General features: G+C 36.2%; 2 protein-coding genes across 3 annotated transcripts in view; both read left to right on the plus strand.

Moving 5' to 3' along the window:
• Positions 1–19,540, plus strand: part of LOC105422857 (protein abrupt) — a 96,186-nt gene that overhangs the window by 55,161 nt on the left and 21,485 nt on the right. The gene's annotated exons all lie outside the window — the stretch shown is intronic.
• LOC148935137 (uncharacterized) lies at positions 24–15,432 on the plus strand. The gene is made up of 2 exons (XM_089082479.1): positions 24–579; positions 14,378–15,432. The coding sequence occupies exons 1-2, from the start codon at positions 540–542 to the stop codon at positions 14,761–14,763; spliced, it is 426 nt and encodes a 141-aa protein (XP_088938605.1). The 5' UTR covers positions 24–539; the 3' UTR covers positions 14,764–15,432.

A 19,540-nucleotide genomic window follows, 5' to 3' on the forward strand; every position in this document is an offset into this window, starting at 1 on the left:
TTAATTGGAGGCTTACAAATAATACTTACACATATGTTATTTCAAGGCATTAAGTGTAACGCTTTGAATGACTCGATTGCACATTTGGCCTCCCTCTCAGCGCATCATCGGTGGTTAAATTTGACCCTGAATGTGCGTCGAAAAGGCCGCGCCTAAGCGATCGAAGCTCACACTCGCAGGTATTCGTTTTTTATTAGAGCTCGGATAAGGGTGCGGAGGTGTCGATAGGTAAGGTGGAGGCGAAAGAGGGTGCTGGTACGAGAATTGGCCGACCTATTTTCGTCCCATACCGCAGTGCGCAGTTCACCCTTCGCGTTGACGATAAGCAGGCTTTCTCGATTGGTCGGAAGAGGAAGAACGGGGGAAAGCATGAGAGAGAGATAGAGCTAGAAAAAGCACCGCGAGAGCTTCCTTCACTCGTGGTATAACTAGTGCGATAAGTAAGGCGGTATGACCAACCCCGTTTCTTGAAAAGCAGGCTCGCGTCGTGAAGCCACCCTTCTACCGTATATTCATCTTTTGTGAAATCGCTAGCCTTTATGGAAGAGCCGAGTGGAACGAAGGATTACGTAGAAATGGGTGGGAACTCCGGAGATATAGACTTTTACCTCAAGGGCTATTGTTATTAATTTCTTACAATTTTTTTTTCGTGAAAAAAAGTTTTCCAATTTTTACATATATAAAGCATATATATAAATCAATAAGGCTCGAAAATTAGCGCTCAACATATTATATATATCTTAAAAATCGCGATACTTTCATCTTGAAACTTGCATAAATCTTGCAATGTTATTTTGTATAATTATCGAAAATGGAGATCACTAGCTGCAATCTCACGGCAACAATCTATTGTAATTCGTATGATGTACACGACATTAATCATGAAATTTTTCCTATTATTTCCGTATAAATTTACCTTGTAGGAAGAAAGATGAAAATTGACAAATTCATACATCGCAATTTTGTCAATTTCTCTATGTTCAGAGATAAACGTAGTTTGACAAACACTTACGTAAAAAATTTGGAACCAATTGGCACAGCATCACTTTGCCTCTCGTGACGCGTAGCATGAACATGTACGGAAGCATGAACATGTACGTGTATCACGCATGCTATCGTCCGCAATATTACGAGGGAGAAAGAGATAGGGTACGTCGTATTGATCTCGAGGATTCAACAAACAGAACCTAGTACCTCCCGCTCGTTCCTATCTAACTCTATCTTGCTCCTCCACCCCGTGCCAATCCCGCCCCTCACCCTCTTGTTTCCTCTTTCCTTCGCCGATACCTCTCCCTGTCTCTCATCGTGTTCCATACCATTCGATTCGCCCTCGTGTATATAGAGTTTGATGAGGGCAAGCAACCCTGCTCGGACGATAATCGCAATTCCATTGTCGGGCTTTCGATCGCCGCCGGTCTTGTCTCGACAATAGTTCTCGCAAGGACCGGTCTTGTTTCGCACTTTTGCTACGATAAACAATAAAGCTTGTAATTCGCAAAATACCATCTAGAAAAAAGTAAATTAAAAGTAAATTACGGCTGCGAAATTTCTTCATTACAATGCGGTTTCAGATATGAGCAGTTCAGTATTTCAAGAATTGATAATAATAATGGCAATGATATTAACTGCGAACATTTCTTATATTTTTTAAATTTCGCTTAAATTGACAATTAGAATGCTAAAGGATCTTTTTTCATAGTTAAAGAAATGAGATATATCATATTTTGATCATCTCCGCATGTGTACTATGATAAATAATCTTGCAAGTTTTATAAGATAAAACATTTGCTTGTAACATACTCGCGATGCAAAGTTTCAGTTAACTCTATTAAAACAGTTGACTGTATTAAACAATGTCATAATTTTAATACGCGCAATCACAAGTGGTAAAAATGACTCCTTAAAAGAGACCACTGATACGATTTTATGCGATGAGGGCGGGGGGAGTGATACGAGGTAATTTACTTATTCGTGAAAAGTAAGCATTCCGAGAGAATATTAATTTAACCAGAGAAACAGTGAAACTGGTTTCACCCATCGATCGGACGACGCTTGTTAACAACACGAGTGCCTGTCTCGGGTTAGCAGATTGCCGATTTCCGCACAGACGGACGAGCGAGCGAGCGAACGAGCTAGCAAGTGGAAGTTTGCTGGGACACGCGATAGTCGGGCCTATGACCATCAACCACGCGATCCCACAGTCGCCGCGTTTATTCTCGTTGCGAACCCCTGACAAAACAAACCCCGCCGGCTTATCCAATTCCGCGGTGTTTCCACGAATTTCTTCCATCTCGTGCCAACCCCTGGCGCTCGCAACTCGCCCCCTCTTTCCCCCCCTCCCCCTCCCCCCGGTAAATGGAGGCAGAGCCTCGCATTTGTTCGTAGCAACCCCCGGCTACCTCCCCATCTCCTTATCCGCACACGTTCTTCTTACTTTAACCGTCTTTCTCCCTCCATCCGTTTCGTCGTATTTTCCTTATTTCGTGCTATCGGCGTAAAGCTTTGTCGCCTACGAGTACGACCTCGTCTAAAAGCACTCATCGGTACTCCACTCTCGACGCGGGTGCGGCCGTGGATGGGATTCACTTCCGCTTTGGGACGTGCGGTAACCCAGTGACACGAGGCTCGATTCGGAAGAAAACGATAGGATAGGATCAACTGCGAGACTGCGCAGCCACCCGCATGACTCTCGCGGCTGTGATTGATGATTGTTGTTTACGAGTACTTTCGATTACTTTAGAAATGATATGATAGTTTCTGAAGCTTCGGAGTAAAACGTTGTCAAGGTTTCAGTTGAATGATACTTTAGTAAGAGTAGCTTTTCTTCTTTCTTATCTTATCTGTTTTTTCTTCTCTTTTATTGATAAATTGCGAGTGCCAAACTGGAAATAAATTGCGTAATCTATATCTATATCTATATATATATATATATATATATATAGATTATAGATACATAGATATATATAGATATATCTCTAGAGATGTATATAGATATATAGATATCAATTACGCAACAATAATCTAAAAAATTGATTAATGTAATATTGTATAATTTTTTATTTTACAAGGATTGAAAGAATGTTAATTTGGCAAGTTATTGATTAGATAAGCAAATTGATTAAATTGCTGATACATATATTCTTTATTTAATTTTTTATTTTTCTACATATATTTTAATTACCATTAATATGTTGAGTTTTTTTTAAAAAGGTTTACAAAAAATTTAATATAAAATCCTTAATATACCATTTTTTAGATTATTTTTAATATAATTTAATTAAAATCTAAATCGTGAAAATTAAATTAAAAATTTCAGAGATTTTTTCTGATTTAAAAGTTTGCAAACATATATTTTCATCTTGGCTGTGTGATATCGGAGGGCAATTACGCGTATCATTCCGGCGACCGAAATTACGTGTCAGCGTGACTTATGTCCTTTTTGCGCCGGTCCTTATCTCGATCTTTCGCGCTAAAGTGTAACCTACTATAGATCCGTGTTTTCTACTGCAAAGTTGACTCTCGATCGCGCGTTCTCGGTAGATTAGAGTCATCTATCACTCGGATCCGATCCGGATAGCTCCGTTTCGACCGAGCCTAGTCAGATTCTTATCACTCCGACGAGTTTCCCTTAGAAAAAGACGCCGTGGTTTTGCTCACATTTGACCATCTCTACTCGACAATTCTGTGCAATATTCTTTAATGTGTATGATGTGAAAGAGAGAGAGATTTCAATATGGCAAAGATCAACATAAAGCGATTGCGTGAACAATCGTTCGCGCATACGTTCCTCATCAATGTTGTGTCATTGTGTGTGCGTGTGTGTGTGTGTGTGTGTGTGTGTGCGCGCGCGCGCGTGTGTGTACGTGTGTGTGTGCACGTATAGAACATCTTCCCAGTACGTGGTTAAAGGGATAGAAGGGAAGAAGAATTCCTCTTCTTCTTTCTTAATCTTTGCTGACCGCCCGTATCTCTCAAATGTCTGTTCAAATCTTGATTTCCTCGAAGTATCCAGGAAAAAAGAAAACTCGATTATCTGAGAGAAGTTTAACGTTAAGAAGAAGATCGAAATAGATGTTGAGAAATTTCGCTTTTCTTTTAATGTATCAAGTTTTCACGTGTTACATAATGCGTGACGGAAATATTTATGTTCATATATATCCTTTTAAATAATTTTTCTCTTATTATTGCATTATTTATTAATTTTATTTTATATTGATTCTATGGTTTTATAAAAACATAACTTTAATTTATTACATTCTGAAATATTTTTTTTATATTAAACGCCCATATTCTAAAGGTAAATGTAATCGATTTCTTTTCATCATCATAAAAAATTTCTTAGAAAGATATGGCGTTTATTAAGTTTAAGTTCAATCAATATTGTTCTCTTTTTCCCTCAAGAAAATGAGAAAATTCCGAGTTATAAAGATTGGAAATGTTCCAAGGTAGATATCGATGATCAGGTTATCCCAGTCGAATTCTTCGAAATGCAGTTGAAAAACAAAGATCGGTAGGAGAAAGAAAAAATCCGGAAATGAGACGAGATTGGATGCAGTGGCCCACTTTGGGAGTGGCGATACTATCAGATATATTCTAGGGAGTTAGAATCGACGGATAAAACTTGTGTGCGTAGGTGGTCTATATGGGACTTAGAAGACGCAAAATGCCGGAGGATATCGCGGGAAGGATAAAAATGAGGTTCTTGCACGATAAGCCGAGCAACGAGACGAATGCACGGTGTCACGTTAAACTGTTTGTATCTCTTCCCTCTTTCTGCCGCCGATGCCGTTTTTCCTATCTGTCTATCCTTCTTTCATGCGACCTTATCCCACCGCCCATTTCGTCTCTTGCCCCCTTAATGTCCCGAACGCCCCTTTTCTCCGCCTTCGCTCTCGCGAGATCCACGTGCTGCCGTCGCGCGTGGGGCGACTTGGATCGCGCAAGGGATGGTTCGCCATATATTATTACGTCCTTCGGACAAATGACGATTGCGATTCCCTCTCAGAACTTGCCGCATTAGTCTCGAGAACACCGTTTCAATCTAGTGAACAGCTGACTTTTGGATGCAGGCCATATTTTTACTGAATAAATTAATCATAACATAGAAATATTCGCGAAATGCGATATTAATCATAGTAAAAATAATCTAGAGAAGTTATGTTTTGAAATATTATGTTTTGAAAAAATGTAATTTTTGAATTTTATTTATTTATAATTGTAGAAAATATTGTAAATTTGATAGATCGATAAACGGAAAACGAACTGTAGGAAATAGTACGATATACACTTGGCTTTATATTCGTTTTATATTGCGCGTTCGAAATCGCCGTTACGAATACTCGGCTTTAATCTCCCTGTTCTATCGATTCTGGTCGACATGAGCGAAAAACGAGAATGCATTTCACGGACGTTGCAACAGCGTGGCAAACGTAGCGCGGCAAGTTAAAAAAAAAAATTACCTCCGAAATCCACTTAAATGTAATAAAAAACGGTGGACATCAAAGGCGAAATCTCATTAACGAGAAAAAGCGCAAATATTTTATCTGAAAAAAGCACGGCTCTTAAACAAATTGACAATAATAAATAGATATTTGTTCGTCAAAAAAAAATAACGCCTACAACGTTGATTAAGAGAGAAATCGTGTTACAGTTACGATGAATATAGCTCACCAACTTTTTTACAGAATTCAAAATTTAAATATTAAAAGGATATTAAATAAAATGGCTAATATGACTAAAAGATAAATGAATCACAATGTAAAGTATTTAACTCGCTTTTCCATTTAACGTCAATGCTCCACCAATTTGAATTCGGAATACATTATTATTCTAATCGTATTACAAAATTACTTGATTCGGTAACATTCTTTCCGTTTTAGATGCAAAAGTTACGGCCGATTGTGCCGACTAAAGCGGTTCTGTTCATGACATTCACTAACTTTTGTAGAGAAAACAAAAAACGGGATCCGTGAAGGACGAACTCCGAAGCTAGCAACTTGTCCATTTTCTGATGCTGGCGGCGCTCTTGCTGCCGAGATTCAATCAAACTTGCAAAGCTTTCGAGCACTCGGTTCCCGGATTACTCGCGAGTAAACAGCGACTACACAGCCTCCAACGCGACGTCGGGTGTCGATAAGAAGACGCCGAGGAAGAAAGCGCGGATACCCGAATGGTAGTACTTGTTTGTACCCCGCTTGGAGTACATTTTCTCTCGGAGAAGAGTTTACGGAGGGAAAGTTAGCGGATGGAGGGAGGGATAGAGTGATGTGGACTGAGGGTGGAGTATTGTGGAAAATCAATGTGGTCATAGAAGAAAAGCGAGTGGGAGAGAGAGATAGGACAAGGATCCTTTATGTCGGGTCACGTCTTTAATATACCTCGCGAGAGCGGTGGTGTGGTTGCGGCAGTGGGTTTAATCAATCTTCACAGCGAAGCCGTTTGCGCCGCACGGATGCTGCATCTGTGAGAAATGTGTGGCACTTCTTCGATTGTCGAGGTGAAGTTTACAAGAAAAACACGAGAGAATATACCTGAACAATTGTCTTCCGGTAAAACGCTAGGTGCATCCTGCAATGAATACTATAAGAAACGATAAATCTTTTTAACTTTTTTGCATTTTTGAACATATTAACCATGACCGTAATAAATAACAGCGGTTTTCCTAGTAAAACGTTTTTCATTTCTTTAGCATTGCTGTAACTTTAGTTATATTTCGTGTACCCTAAAGTCTCTACTTTCTGATGTAAGATCTATTGTTCCGTTTTTCTCTATCGTTTTTCTCTCATTCTGTTTTATTATTTATTACTTTATTATAAATGTTTTTTGTAAATGACACATTCTATATTATATGCTAAATGATTAAGGACTAACTTCTCGTTTTTTTTTCGAATTCTTTATAAAAAAAGATTTTGTTCGATTTCATATTATGTTTCTGAAATGTTTTTAAAATGGAATAACTTTGTAAAAATAAAAAAAAAAAATTAATTTTAACTAGGACATAATTTGATGGTTCTTTTATTATAAATTTTATCAATTAAATAAAAAGTGTCCTGCTTTACTAAATAATTTTAGTAAAAGCAAGAAATAGCCATTATTTATGCATTAATATCTATAATATGATTTATCTTCTACTTTTTCTCTCTATTCTCTATGCCCTTCACTCTTTTTTTTTATTTAAATTTTATCTTTATGATCAATTTTATAAATAATTTTAATTAAATTTTTTTATTATTAAGCAAATATTCTTAACTACTAATTTTAATTCTATCAAGTTTTGACTATATAAACTCTTTCAGAATTGTTTATAATTTTCATCGGTTAAATAATGGCCTGAAATATAATTATATAACAAATAGATTTTTATAAATTTAAATTTATAGAAATGCCATTGATAACATTTTAAGACATAAATCTTTGGATCATTTATTCAAACAAACATATAAAAAAATATTGGCAATCTTTAGATCATCGGTTGTATCAGTAAACGTCTGTCAGCCGAAGAAAATGCGTATTTCGTAAAAGACTGAGATCCGCATGAAAGAGCGAGAAGAAAGAGAAAAAGAGAGAAAATGAGGCTTAGGAGGCCAAAGACGTAGAGCGAGAAGCGAAATGAGAATCAGAACAGACGGAGGTAGAGAGAGGGTATATATAGAGGGATGCGAGAGAGGGAGTGACAGAGAGAAAAACATAGAGGCCGCGCTTTCCCCGAGGGTCCTGGGATCGATCCCTGTGCAATTTCCCGCACATGTCCGCATTGATCTGCCCTCACTTACCCCCGGTACCCACTCCTCAGCACCACTCAACCACCACCATCACCGTTGCCACCGTCGCCACCACCACTACCACCGATACTGCCAACCATCCTAAGCTTCTTCGGTGGTACCTCCGATCGCCAAAACGCCCACCCTTAACCCCCCCCCTCCCCCCTCCCGGTTTTCTCTTTTCACTGCTCCCTTCGCGGACCAAAGTCATTTCAACTACGTCAATACACCCTCTGCTTTTTTCTTAACGTGTCCAACTCTCACGCACCCGCGACTTAATGCACGCATGTCACGCGCGCTACAGATATCATTTCTTTTGAGAGTTGCCAATATCATTCAAGTTTCTTTTTTATGAGTTCGACAGAATACAGACAATTATGTATTTGTAGACACACGTTTCCGATATTAATGCGATACTAATGCGTATACTACAAATATTCTTCTATTGATGTTTTTTTTTTTTTATGTTAAGATAAAAAGCCTGTTCTGAATTATGAATTTTAAAAACTTTCATTTTATTTTTATATTATATTATTTATGCAATAGTAATATTTTATAAATATTTTGAGATCATTTTGTTGTATTTTTCAATATGTACTGTTTTCTTTCGAAACTTTTACAATATTTTATTGCCCCACGCGATCTTAGTCGGCAATCTCCTGAGGCAAAATTTACTCCGAATACGTAAATCCATTCTTTATTTCCTTCTAACGTGCTTGGAACGTGCGCATCTTAACACACGTGCGTCACGCACAGCGATATCCACCCCTTTCAATATCTTCCAATGCTCTTTCTTACCCTTCCTCTTTTATTCGTACAATTCTGTATTCACGTATTCGTTTCGATCTTCTATTGTCTTAGATATATCTTTTTGTGACATACATCTTTCTAAAAATGCGTGCTACTAGATAATAATCCTGTTAGTTAGTCTATACTTTCAAACAAACATTTTACGATTACATTTGGTATTATATTTACTTTTAAATTAAATTTTGAAGATAAATTATTAAAGATTTATTATAGTATAACTTTATAGTTTAAAATATCTTCATATATATATATTAAGAAAGCTTATAAATTTGACAAATAATTACAACTTAATTGTAACAAGAAATTTACATAAGGTAATAATTAGAAATTGTTGTTATTTTTATTTAATTAACTCAAAAAAAAAATCATATTTCTTACTGAAGGAACAATTTTTTATTGCAACTATCTTTATGCTTATCTTGTCTACAATATTTTTCTCATCTTATGTCTTTATAGTTCTGTATTTTTTGTTATTGCCGTCATTGCCAAGTAATCTCAGTTTCATCCAGACGGCTTCAACTACCCGGTTGCTTGGTTGGTTTCAACCCTCCTCTTTACAAATTCAACATGCCAAGATGAAAGTCGTTTTAACTGTACGAAATAGCTTCCCTTTCTTTTTAACTGTACTTTCGTACATGTGCTCTTCACGCATAGTCGTATTCTGATAGTTGGGGAAAACTTTTGACGGAAAACACGGTTTTTCAATTCTGGTAAAGTGACTCATCTTATTGTCTCACCCTGCTTCTCTAGCAAAAATTTCAAAAAGTATCGACAGGTTTTTTGTGGTGTCGCTTCGGAATCTATAAAATATAAGAAGTATGGAAATTTTAAAATAATTGCGATATTTGGAAACTTCAAGAAATTTGATTAAAAATTCATCTCTATAATTAAGAATCATTCATTATAACATGTGCTTTAATTTCGTATTTGTTTTGAACTAATATATTTAAATTATAAACCAATCAATGTAAAATTGAGTACCAATTAATATAAAATTAAGTTTAAATAAAAAAAATAACATCTGGCGAATATAATTACATTATGGCAAACTAATTTGAGAAATTAAAAAATTTTGAAATTACTATTAGTAATTACAAAAATGAAAAAAATATATTCGGAAATCTAATTTTTTTATTTTATTTTTAAAAATGTATATATATCATCAGTAGCTTAAATGCTAATTAAATTTGAATGCATAGAGATTGGATACGGATGCCAAGGTCAGAGACTTAAATGCCTCGATCAATTATTACGAGAGCGATGCAGTTCGTGCAATACGAAACATTACACTCTTTACATCCTTATTTTGCACGCGAACGAATGAACAAAAAGGCGAAAGTTGAGTAAAAATAAAATAAAGTAAAATAATCCCATCGCAACGCGCAGTATATTTTTTTCTCATTCTCAAAGGAGTAAAAAAACTTAAATCGCACTGGGGGATGAGCTCGTAGGCAACTACTCCGCACAGCTATCTAAATTAAACTTTTCTACCCCTTCGGTTTCTCCCCCTCTCACTCGACGACTGCCATATTTCAAACCACCTGTCATAAACCTAAGCCCTAAACCATACCGAATGCTGATGTAACCAATCGTTAACAAAACTGGCACCGGAAGCCAGGTGTGATCAAAGTTCTATAGAAGGCAAGGTAAAGCATTAAGCTGAACATCGATATTGATGGATATCATAAACTTTATAAGAGGTACTTTGAGCGAAACCAATTTCGAAAAACTGATCGTATCTAATAAATATAATTTACTCAAATCTGTTTATGAAGAAGAGAAAGAACAATTTATTTTATGATTCAGGAAGTTCAAGAAATGTGTAGCGTCAAAATTTAAAAAATTTATAAATTTCATGTCTGATTAATTTCCGCGAGATGTTGCAAAAAACTGCTGATGGTTGTTTTGCGCTTTGCGCCGCCGCAATATCGAATTGGATTTCGGTCTGGCACGTCAAGAATCGTTTCTCATTTCGGTGATACTTCCAGGAATAGAAATTGCACCCCCGTATATCGATCCCTGTCTATATCTTCGCGTCTTTCCCCTCAACGGGATCGACGTTTTCGAGTTGTTCGCCCCTGCGGTAACGCGAGGTAGACGCGAAAGGACTTTCCCGGAAACCCGAAGACATCGATCTTCGGGCTCCCTTCGGCCAATCAGCGTGCTGACTGCTCCTCGAGAAGCAGGTCCTCGTTAATGCAGCGCAATTCGTCGGAGCGACGCCGCTAATGGACTGGCGCAATCATTCTGGCTTGCTACCGAATCTCCCTCTCTGCCGACATCATTGGTATCCTTCTCCCTGCCTTACATTTCTTCGTCTTACTTGACGTTTTTCGCGAAAATCTTGATGTTCGTTCGATCGCTGTATCATCTTCTCATATTTTATTTTCTCTTCTCGCGAAAGTTTTAGTGAACTCTTTTCGATCACTCTCCCAGAAATGGCATAGAGTATTTGTAATCATAAATCAATGAAAGTTTTGTCTAATTTCATAATTGATGTTCAAATAATGAATTATGAGAATTAGATTAGTATTAGAATTGCAGATGTTATATATTTTGAGAATTGTAAGGTTAAGAATTGTAAATTTAAAATTTTTTTTATTATGTTCATAAAAAAAGATTTTATGATATTAACTATATAATGAACAATTTGAGAAATTTGAAGAAAATTATGATTTATTTTAGATGTAGGAATATTTTATTAAAATAAATGAAATCTCATATTTGACGAGTTATATTTAAAGAACTGCTAATTTTCTAAGATAATATTATTATAACAGAAATAGTGAACTTCAGTTTTATCTTTATATAAGATCCTTTAATTTAATGTCATTAAATTTGATAAATTTAAAACACATAAACTGTCCACATCTTCTCTCTTAATAAAATTAAATATTATCTTTTATTTTATTCACTTTGAAATCAGGTTAGGTGAAGAAAAGAGTACATTTTTATTTCTCCAACTGTCTCGCGGAACTTCTTACATTTTCTCTAGAGGTAATTTCGTTTTGGAAAGAATTTCTTGAAGGAAATCGCGTCCCTTCGTTTATCTTCTCTAAATCTCTTAGCATCTTTTCCTATTTCCACGATCCTTTATCATTTCAGCTATCCCTTTTGGTCTTTCAATTTCTCTTTCTCGTTTCTTTCACCTATCCCTCCGTATTTTGTCTTTCCACTCATCCTTCTTTTCCGCACTCTATGATCGGTCTTTCTATCATTCTTTTCCGACCGATCGGCTCAGAGGTTGACTGTAATCGGACGAATACACCTCACTCCGATCGATCGAACCTGGACTTTTAAGATTTCCCGACCGATTACCGTTTTATCTGAATATATTTCACGCTTAAAAAAAGTAATGCGATAAATGAGAATGCTTTGAATCTAACAAGATGTGATTCTAATCAAAGTGCAAGTAATTGAGATAATTATTTAATAATTTAAATAAGAGTTTGAATTTTCGCGAGCTTTATGACTTACTTTAATTACGAAATTTCAAAATTTATAAATTAAAGATTAAATATATATTAAATTATTGTTAGATATTTAAGGTCATAATCAAATCTTAAATATTTCTATAAAAAGATGAAATAATAATTTTGAAATTATTTTTGTTATATATTTCTGTGAAATAGGCAGTAGTGTAAACATTCCATCGAGTGATAAAAGATAAAAATAAGAAGAGAAAAGAGCTTAATGCTCTAGAAGCGATGTGACCTTAATTCCACCCGAATTCTGGTGTAGCCCGATTGATATATAAATCATCGCGGAATACGGTTTCTCGCGGTTCGCGTTATATATATATATGGCTCTGTAACTCTAATAAATTGGTTTGTCATCCACCATAAATCAGCAAGTAGTTACATACTGCTATCCTCTTTTACATGATGTTCATAAGTTTAGTCGACAAAAGTCAATTTCGAAAATTAGAATGCTGCTATGGTTACACAAATACTGTTGATCAAATTTCGGTTCAAATATTATTTCTGTTGACATGTAGAAAAATATTTTCTGCCTATTTCAAAAATAAATGTGTTTTTGTATATAGAAATAGAATTGTATTTGTTCATTCGTGGATGCTATTGCAACTATCGTTTTTTTTTTTTTCGACATGCAATTCTAAATTTGCAATAGTTTGGAAAAAAATATATAATAAAAAAATATATATTTATCAAAAGAGGGAAGACAGGAAGGGACCAATGATTTATTAAAGACATTAGATGTTCTTTCTTTCAGCAAAAACATGATATAATTACTAGACCCGTTATTTATGTCATTGATCATTAATGACTACAAAAACATGTTTCAAAATATAATAGAGAGGATATATGATGCTTTCTGCATGAGTTGAATACCCATTACATGGTGAATCTACACATCCTTTCCTTTTACGTAATGAGACGTGCACGAAAATGGGAGAGGCCTTATGCTTAGAGATTCGTAGGAAAGATAGTCGTAACGAGGCGTAGAGAGTGGATCAATACGAAGGTTCTTACGTAGTTCGCTTACTCTTGCTCTGTCTCCCTTCTTCTTGCTCCACCCTTTTACTCTTCCTTATCTCTTTCTTTCGTCCAGGTCCTCCATTTCTCTCGGCTTTATTCTGTGCTCTCTTTGTTTCTGTTAGTCTGTCTATCTTTTTTCTCATCTTTTTTCTATCTTCCCCCTTCTCTCTCTCTCTCTCTCTCTCTCTCTCTCTCTCTCTCTATTTTTTTTTTCTCTGTCTCTCCGTCAGTCTCTCTTCGAGAACTTGATTTGCACGAACACAGAGGTGGATGACGATGTTTACCGATAAATCGAGTGTGATTATCTTCTGCTTATCACCTGAATTTTTTGTCTCATTCGTAAGATACATAGGAAGCGCGCCTTCGACGAAATCATTTCGAAATGTGAAAATAATCTCACGTCTGCGAGAGTGCGAGTTACGACGCTAAATGTTTATTCGATTACTATGGTTGAAAATTATCCGCGTCTTCAGAGATGAGCGTGAAATTAAGAGAACGAATAAACGACAACAGATTATGGAGATGCCTTGCATATGCGACTCATTTAGTCTAGGGCCATCGTCAATTACATTTTGGATAAGACAACATCAACAAGTACAACAACAACAACAATAACAACACACCAAACATCCTACAACCGGGCATGCCCTGAGAGTACGAGAGTAGTACGCGTGCGAGTATGTGTACGCTAGAGCAGACTGAAGGATAGAGAGAGAGAGAGAGAGAAGGAAAAAGCGCAAGTGAGTGTGTGCATGATTGTTGGTGTGGAGAGAGAGAGAGAGACAGCTCAGGCGCGAAAGTGCGCTCGAGGGTGCAGAATGAATGAGGAAGAGAGTGAGAGTAAGGTAGACAGAGTGCGAGAGAGAAAGTGGAAGACAAAGAGAAAAAAATCACGTATGACCGGCCATGTGTGTGTCAGATACAGAACGAGCTAAGAGAGAGCGATAGAAAGAAAGAACGAATGGTTTTAACGTGTGTATACGTCCACTTGTGCAAATGTATGCGAATATATGTATGTGAATCCGTGTGCCAGACAGAGAGAAAGGAAGCATGAGCGAGATGAAAGAAGGAAAGAGAAAAGGAGAGAGAGAGAGAGAGAGAGAGATAGAAAGTATGAGAGAGGTAATGCGAATGCGCGTGCAATAGACAAAGAGAGAAAGAGGTAGAAAGAGAGAGAGAGAGAGAGGGAGAGAGAGAGAGAGAGAGAGAATGAGAAAGAGAGAAAGACAACGTGGGAAAGACGGGAGAGTTGGCGAGAAAGAGCAAGGAAGGAAACAGTATCAACTGACGGGCATGTCCTGGTTGTAGGATCGGCGATGCCGAAGAGGGAGGAGGCCGCGATGGCGGTCGCCGCCACCGATACCACACAGGCGGTGGAGAATTTCGCGAGGCTCTACACCGTACTGCGCCACGATGACAATAGGCCTCTATGCCGCTACTGCGGCCGTAGCTACTCGTCACCGAGCAACCTGCGACAGCACGTGAAAAACGTCCATTCGAACTGGCCGCCGCCGGGCACGTGGCCGCAGTGCAACGTATGCGGCAAACGGTGCAAGACCAAGCACTACCTGATCAATCATCAGCTACAGGCGCACGGCATCCATCAAAGGCCTAGTATGAACAATCCCGTTGCCCAACAGCAACAACAACAACAACAGCAGCATCAATCGCCGTCCTCTTCCTCGTTGCCATGAGTACGTTCGACCTCATCCACGTCCACTGATCGTCTAGAAACGTGTTTGGACGCGATCAGATCCTCGCTGCTCGTTGAAAAGCTTTAGTCGATACCGCGCGGTCTGAAACTAGGGGGTTGCTACCCGCTCGAAGGACTGTTGAAAATCGTAACGGGGATTCTCATCACCGCCGCAGCTGCCGTTGCGCCGGTTGCGCCGGGGTTGCCCGACTGAAATTTGTTTAATCCGTTTAGGGCTTCATACATGATAGAACTTTGTAACCGTTGTAGGTTTTATAACCAACAATAGTCGGCGTAGGGTAGCAGAGAATACTATCTGAATACAACTTTTCGGGCATTAGTAAGGAAATGATATTACATTTTACAATTGTAATTTTATGATTATGATTGCTTTAATCTGAATTTTTTTACTATACAATAGTTACTATCCAGCATTTGTAGTCTTGGGCTTGAAATACTTAGGCTGTTATGTATCCAGTATTCAGGATTATGAAAGTTATTTTTAAAAAATAATTCTATTTGTTATATAATAAGTAACCGTTACAATTTTTGTTATTTTTTTTATCAACTTCTGAAGACTTTTTTTAGGACTTATTTGTATTGCTCCATATATATGTATGAATCGTAATAATTATTTTTATTTTCGTTATTAATAAAAAAATATAAGCTCTTATCAATTTGTTATTGAAAAAACGTAACAGTACAAGTACGCGTTATATACATTATTTTGGTATCAATGCTATTGCTTTTGCTCTCACTTCGTAACTGTCCTTTCATAACATGTAATAATCGATACATGCGTGAATATTGACATGTATCAATTCTGAGCCCAAAACTATATCCTAGATACCACTGAATTATTTTGTTAAATGAGAAAATGAAAATTTGATTCTATTTTTATCCTGTCATGCATGTTTTTGCAATTTACCCTATGTTGTGTAATATGTTACTCATTAATATCATGGTTAGATTTGGTTTATCTCTTATTTGATATGTCATATCAAGATTCGATATTGATAACATTATATATATGATAACATTATAGTTATAATAATATTTTTATAATTGGCTAAAAACGGAATATTAGTAAGAGCGAAAGAACCGAAACATTGCGGAAAGTTTAATCTATTTGGCTCCGAAAAATTATTTCCGACCGCAACAAATAAAGTGATACAATCATTGATTAAGTGTTTTAAATAAGTGATTTTGCGATATCAGAACAGATAAAGCGCACATTCAAACACGAGCAAAAATAGCAGTGCGGATATAAATATCGAGATTTATATCATGACTGAGAATCATCGATCATTTTCACATTGCGCCTAAAATCATGTGTCAAATTTAATGTATACGAAATTGAATGAGTATACGTTGACTGAATGCATAATCTTTAATAATAATATGACCACATAATTATAATTAACAATATAATAGAAGATTTATGAACCTGCATATTTAATTAGCATGTTTGCGAATTTTAAATCTCGAACACCTCCGCCACCTTTCGCCGAAGACCTAGCTATTTGTAGTAAAAGAATTTATATTAATATTCCCATTTTCCCATTTAAAGAACATAATTAAATGACAAGGTTAATTGTCCATATTTTTTTGCACGATATCAGACTCCTTCCAACCATGTAAAAGTAAAAAGCAATTATCCAGTAAAAAATTTTAACGGTATTGCATTTTTATTTTAGTAGAGTTTGATTTGGCTCGAGTTTGTTAGAATTTGAATATCCTATATGTCAACATCTGTTATGAGCTTCAATTATGTGACGTGTATTTATTTATTATGAATGTTTGTTACTAATTCGAAAGTGATAAGGAATATGTTAAATATTTTAATAATTAAAATAATGTATTGCGATTTATATGATAAAACTCTAGAGACCACTTGTACATATGAAATTATTTTTAAATACACAATTATAATTAGTATTGCAAGTAAACTATGTGTACATCAAAGAAACAATATGATAACTCAAAATTAATTGAAATTTGTATTATCAAAAGTAATAAGGGATTAATCGTTATTTGTCACGAAGTAATCATTATATTCAAATAATAGATATTTTACGCTGATGATCTGCAATCTAATAATTAGCGATCGGTTGATTCCAAATAGAGCACGAAATAATAACCACTGCGGGAAATACTCCTAGATGTTGAACACCGTTGGGTCGAGGTTGGGCGCGTAGCATTATCGTGTTTAGTTCGGGGTGGGATTATGGTGGTGGTGGCTGGTGGTAACGTTGGTGTGGTGGTGGTTGCAGATCACGGGCTTGATGAGGCAGAGGGCGCGGCTTACCACCACCACCACAGCCATCACCAGCAACATCATCGGCATCGCCATCATCATCCACTATCCGTCCCTCCTCCTCACCACCGTCATCAGGCAAAACTGGAAGACGACACATCAGATATTCAATCTTCTACCACGGCCACCACAACGATCACGACAACTAGCAAGTATCAACGCAGTCAGCCGGACTTCATGCAACAGAGATTGTTGCGAGAGCACCATCGGCAGCACGGTTATAGGTGTCCCCTCTGCTGCAGAACATTACAGGATATCAGCGCTATGAGGGCGCACTTGGATCAACATTATCCCAGAGATTCACCCACTTGTCCTGTTACTTCCTGCGCCAAAACCTTTTCCCATCCCAACAGTGTTAGAAACCACATGCGACTGAAGCATCCTGTGCAGTGGGATCAGATTAAGACCTTGAGGTGGACCTATGTCTGATAAACAAGTGAGGATCAGTCTAACTCTGATCGTGTGTTGCAAATTTAATCTTATTTATTTTACCAAAGAAATTTTGTTTTTTGTTTTTTGGTGTGGCCCTGCAATTCTTTATATCACAACTATGCGGCGATAATAAATAGTAATTTAATAGCTTAACGTGAACTTTTTAGTTCAAAAAGACTACAAAACATTATTAAATGATTAAGTGATTAAAGATTAAATGATTTAACATACATTATTATTAATATAAATATATATTAATAATTATGAAAAATAATATATTTAAAAATAAATATTTAAATATCATATAAATTGACAATCATTCTCTGTACAAGAAAATTTAAACTTGTTTTTTTTTTTTATTAATATTTCCAGAAATAATAGATTAATGTCAAATCGAGTTATCGCCGCGCTAACTTATTTTGAATGTTGGAAGAGAGTCTGGTCAACGAAAATTAAATTCTTCATAATACGTAGAATATCAATAGAATTTTGAGATAAATGGAATTAGTAAACGCATTGAAAAAATGTGTGAAGTATAAATTAATTGGGACAAAGTTACATTCTGGCGTGATAAGAGATGCAAAGGTGACAACCGAACTTAGCGAATTATTTTAAAACTGTTAGACATTGGCTCCCACCGTGAAGTTTAACTCTGATGGAAAGCGCACATTGTACATATGTGAGAGATTTTATTGACAAAGGAGAGAGATCTATAAATATATACAAAAAGATATATTAATAAAATATGTATATACATATATAATCATACATATATATTTATAGGATGTCCAGTCATAACTATATCATTTCTTGATGTGCTTTATTATAAATCACATTATCAAATATCTTGTTTAACTTAAACCGTGAATATCTAACTAATTCTTCTCACTGCATGCTTATATTCGCTACTGAATCACGCGAATATACGCTTACTCGAAGGTTTCCATTAATTAATAATTTATTAATAATTTATTAATAATTGCGAAATTTACGAAATGTAATGTAAATAAATTTGTTAGAATTTCTTGATTTAATGCGATCTATTTTATCTGTTCAGGAGAAGGGATACACTTGTTACTGGACATCTTATATATTAAAATTATACACACATACATACATACATACTTATATGTATGTATGTATGTATGTAATTTATGTATGATATGCGTAGGTGTGTGTGTGTGTGTGTGTGTGTGTGTGTGTGTGTGTGTGTGTGTGTGTGTGTGTGTGTGTGTGTGTGTGTACACATATTATACATACATAATACATAATGTGTATATATACATATTATATATATAATATGTGTATGTGTATATATATATATATATATATACATACATACATACATACATAATACATAATGTGTATATATACATATTATTTTTATGTGTGTGTGTGTGTGTGTGTGTGTGTGTGTGTGTGTGTGTGTGTGTGTGTGTGTGTGTGTGTGTGTGTGTGTGTGTGTGTGTGTGTGGTGTGTGTGGTGTGTGTGTATATAGAATTGATTTTGTACAAAATGTACGAAGCAGTATTTCTTGTAGAGCCTGAAGCGCGTAGATCACGTTATAGAGGATGAAGCGACACACTTACGCAGTGCGACATTCGATGTTCGACTTGTATGCCGGACATCGATATAACAATTAGGTTATCTAAAAGAGAAAACAATGTTCCTCTAAGCTGAGTAAGCCAGCCTTATGTTAAATAATATAGTCTTAAGAGTACAGAAGAACGCATGCCGAAAATTGTGGCAAAATCAAGCGGCCCTAATCCGTTTGCTCTAGCGACTGCGAAAGATGCGAAATTACGATGTATGAAGAGAGGTTGCGGATACGCAAAATGTGTGAAAATACGCTGATTTATGTGAATAAATATGAGTAAATAGAACACGTCGACCAAAAGTATGGTCGCTTGACAACATCTAGCCTTATTTTTCTACGTCTTATGTTTCATCAGTATTTTCTAGATAAAGAGTGCCCCAAAAGACGTTATGTTCGACACTGTGTATATTAGAATATGCCGCGAGTAAACA

This window comes from Pogonomyrmex barbatus, unplaced genomic scaffold (genome assembly GCF_055798465.1).
Source record: "Pogonomyrmex barbatus isolate J1 unplaced genomic scaffold, ASM5579846v1 scaffold6, whole genome shotgun sequence".
In the NCBI taxonomy this organism is placed as follows: Eukaryota; Metazoa; Arthropoda; class Insecta; order Hymenoptera; family Formicidae; genus Pogonomyrmex; species Pogonomyrmex barbatus.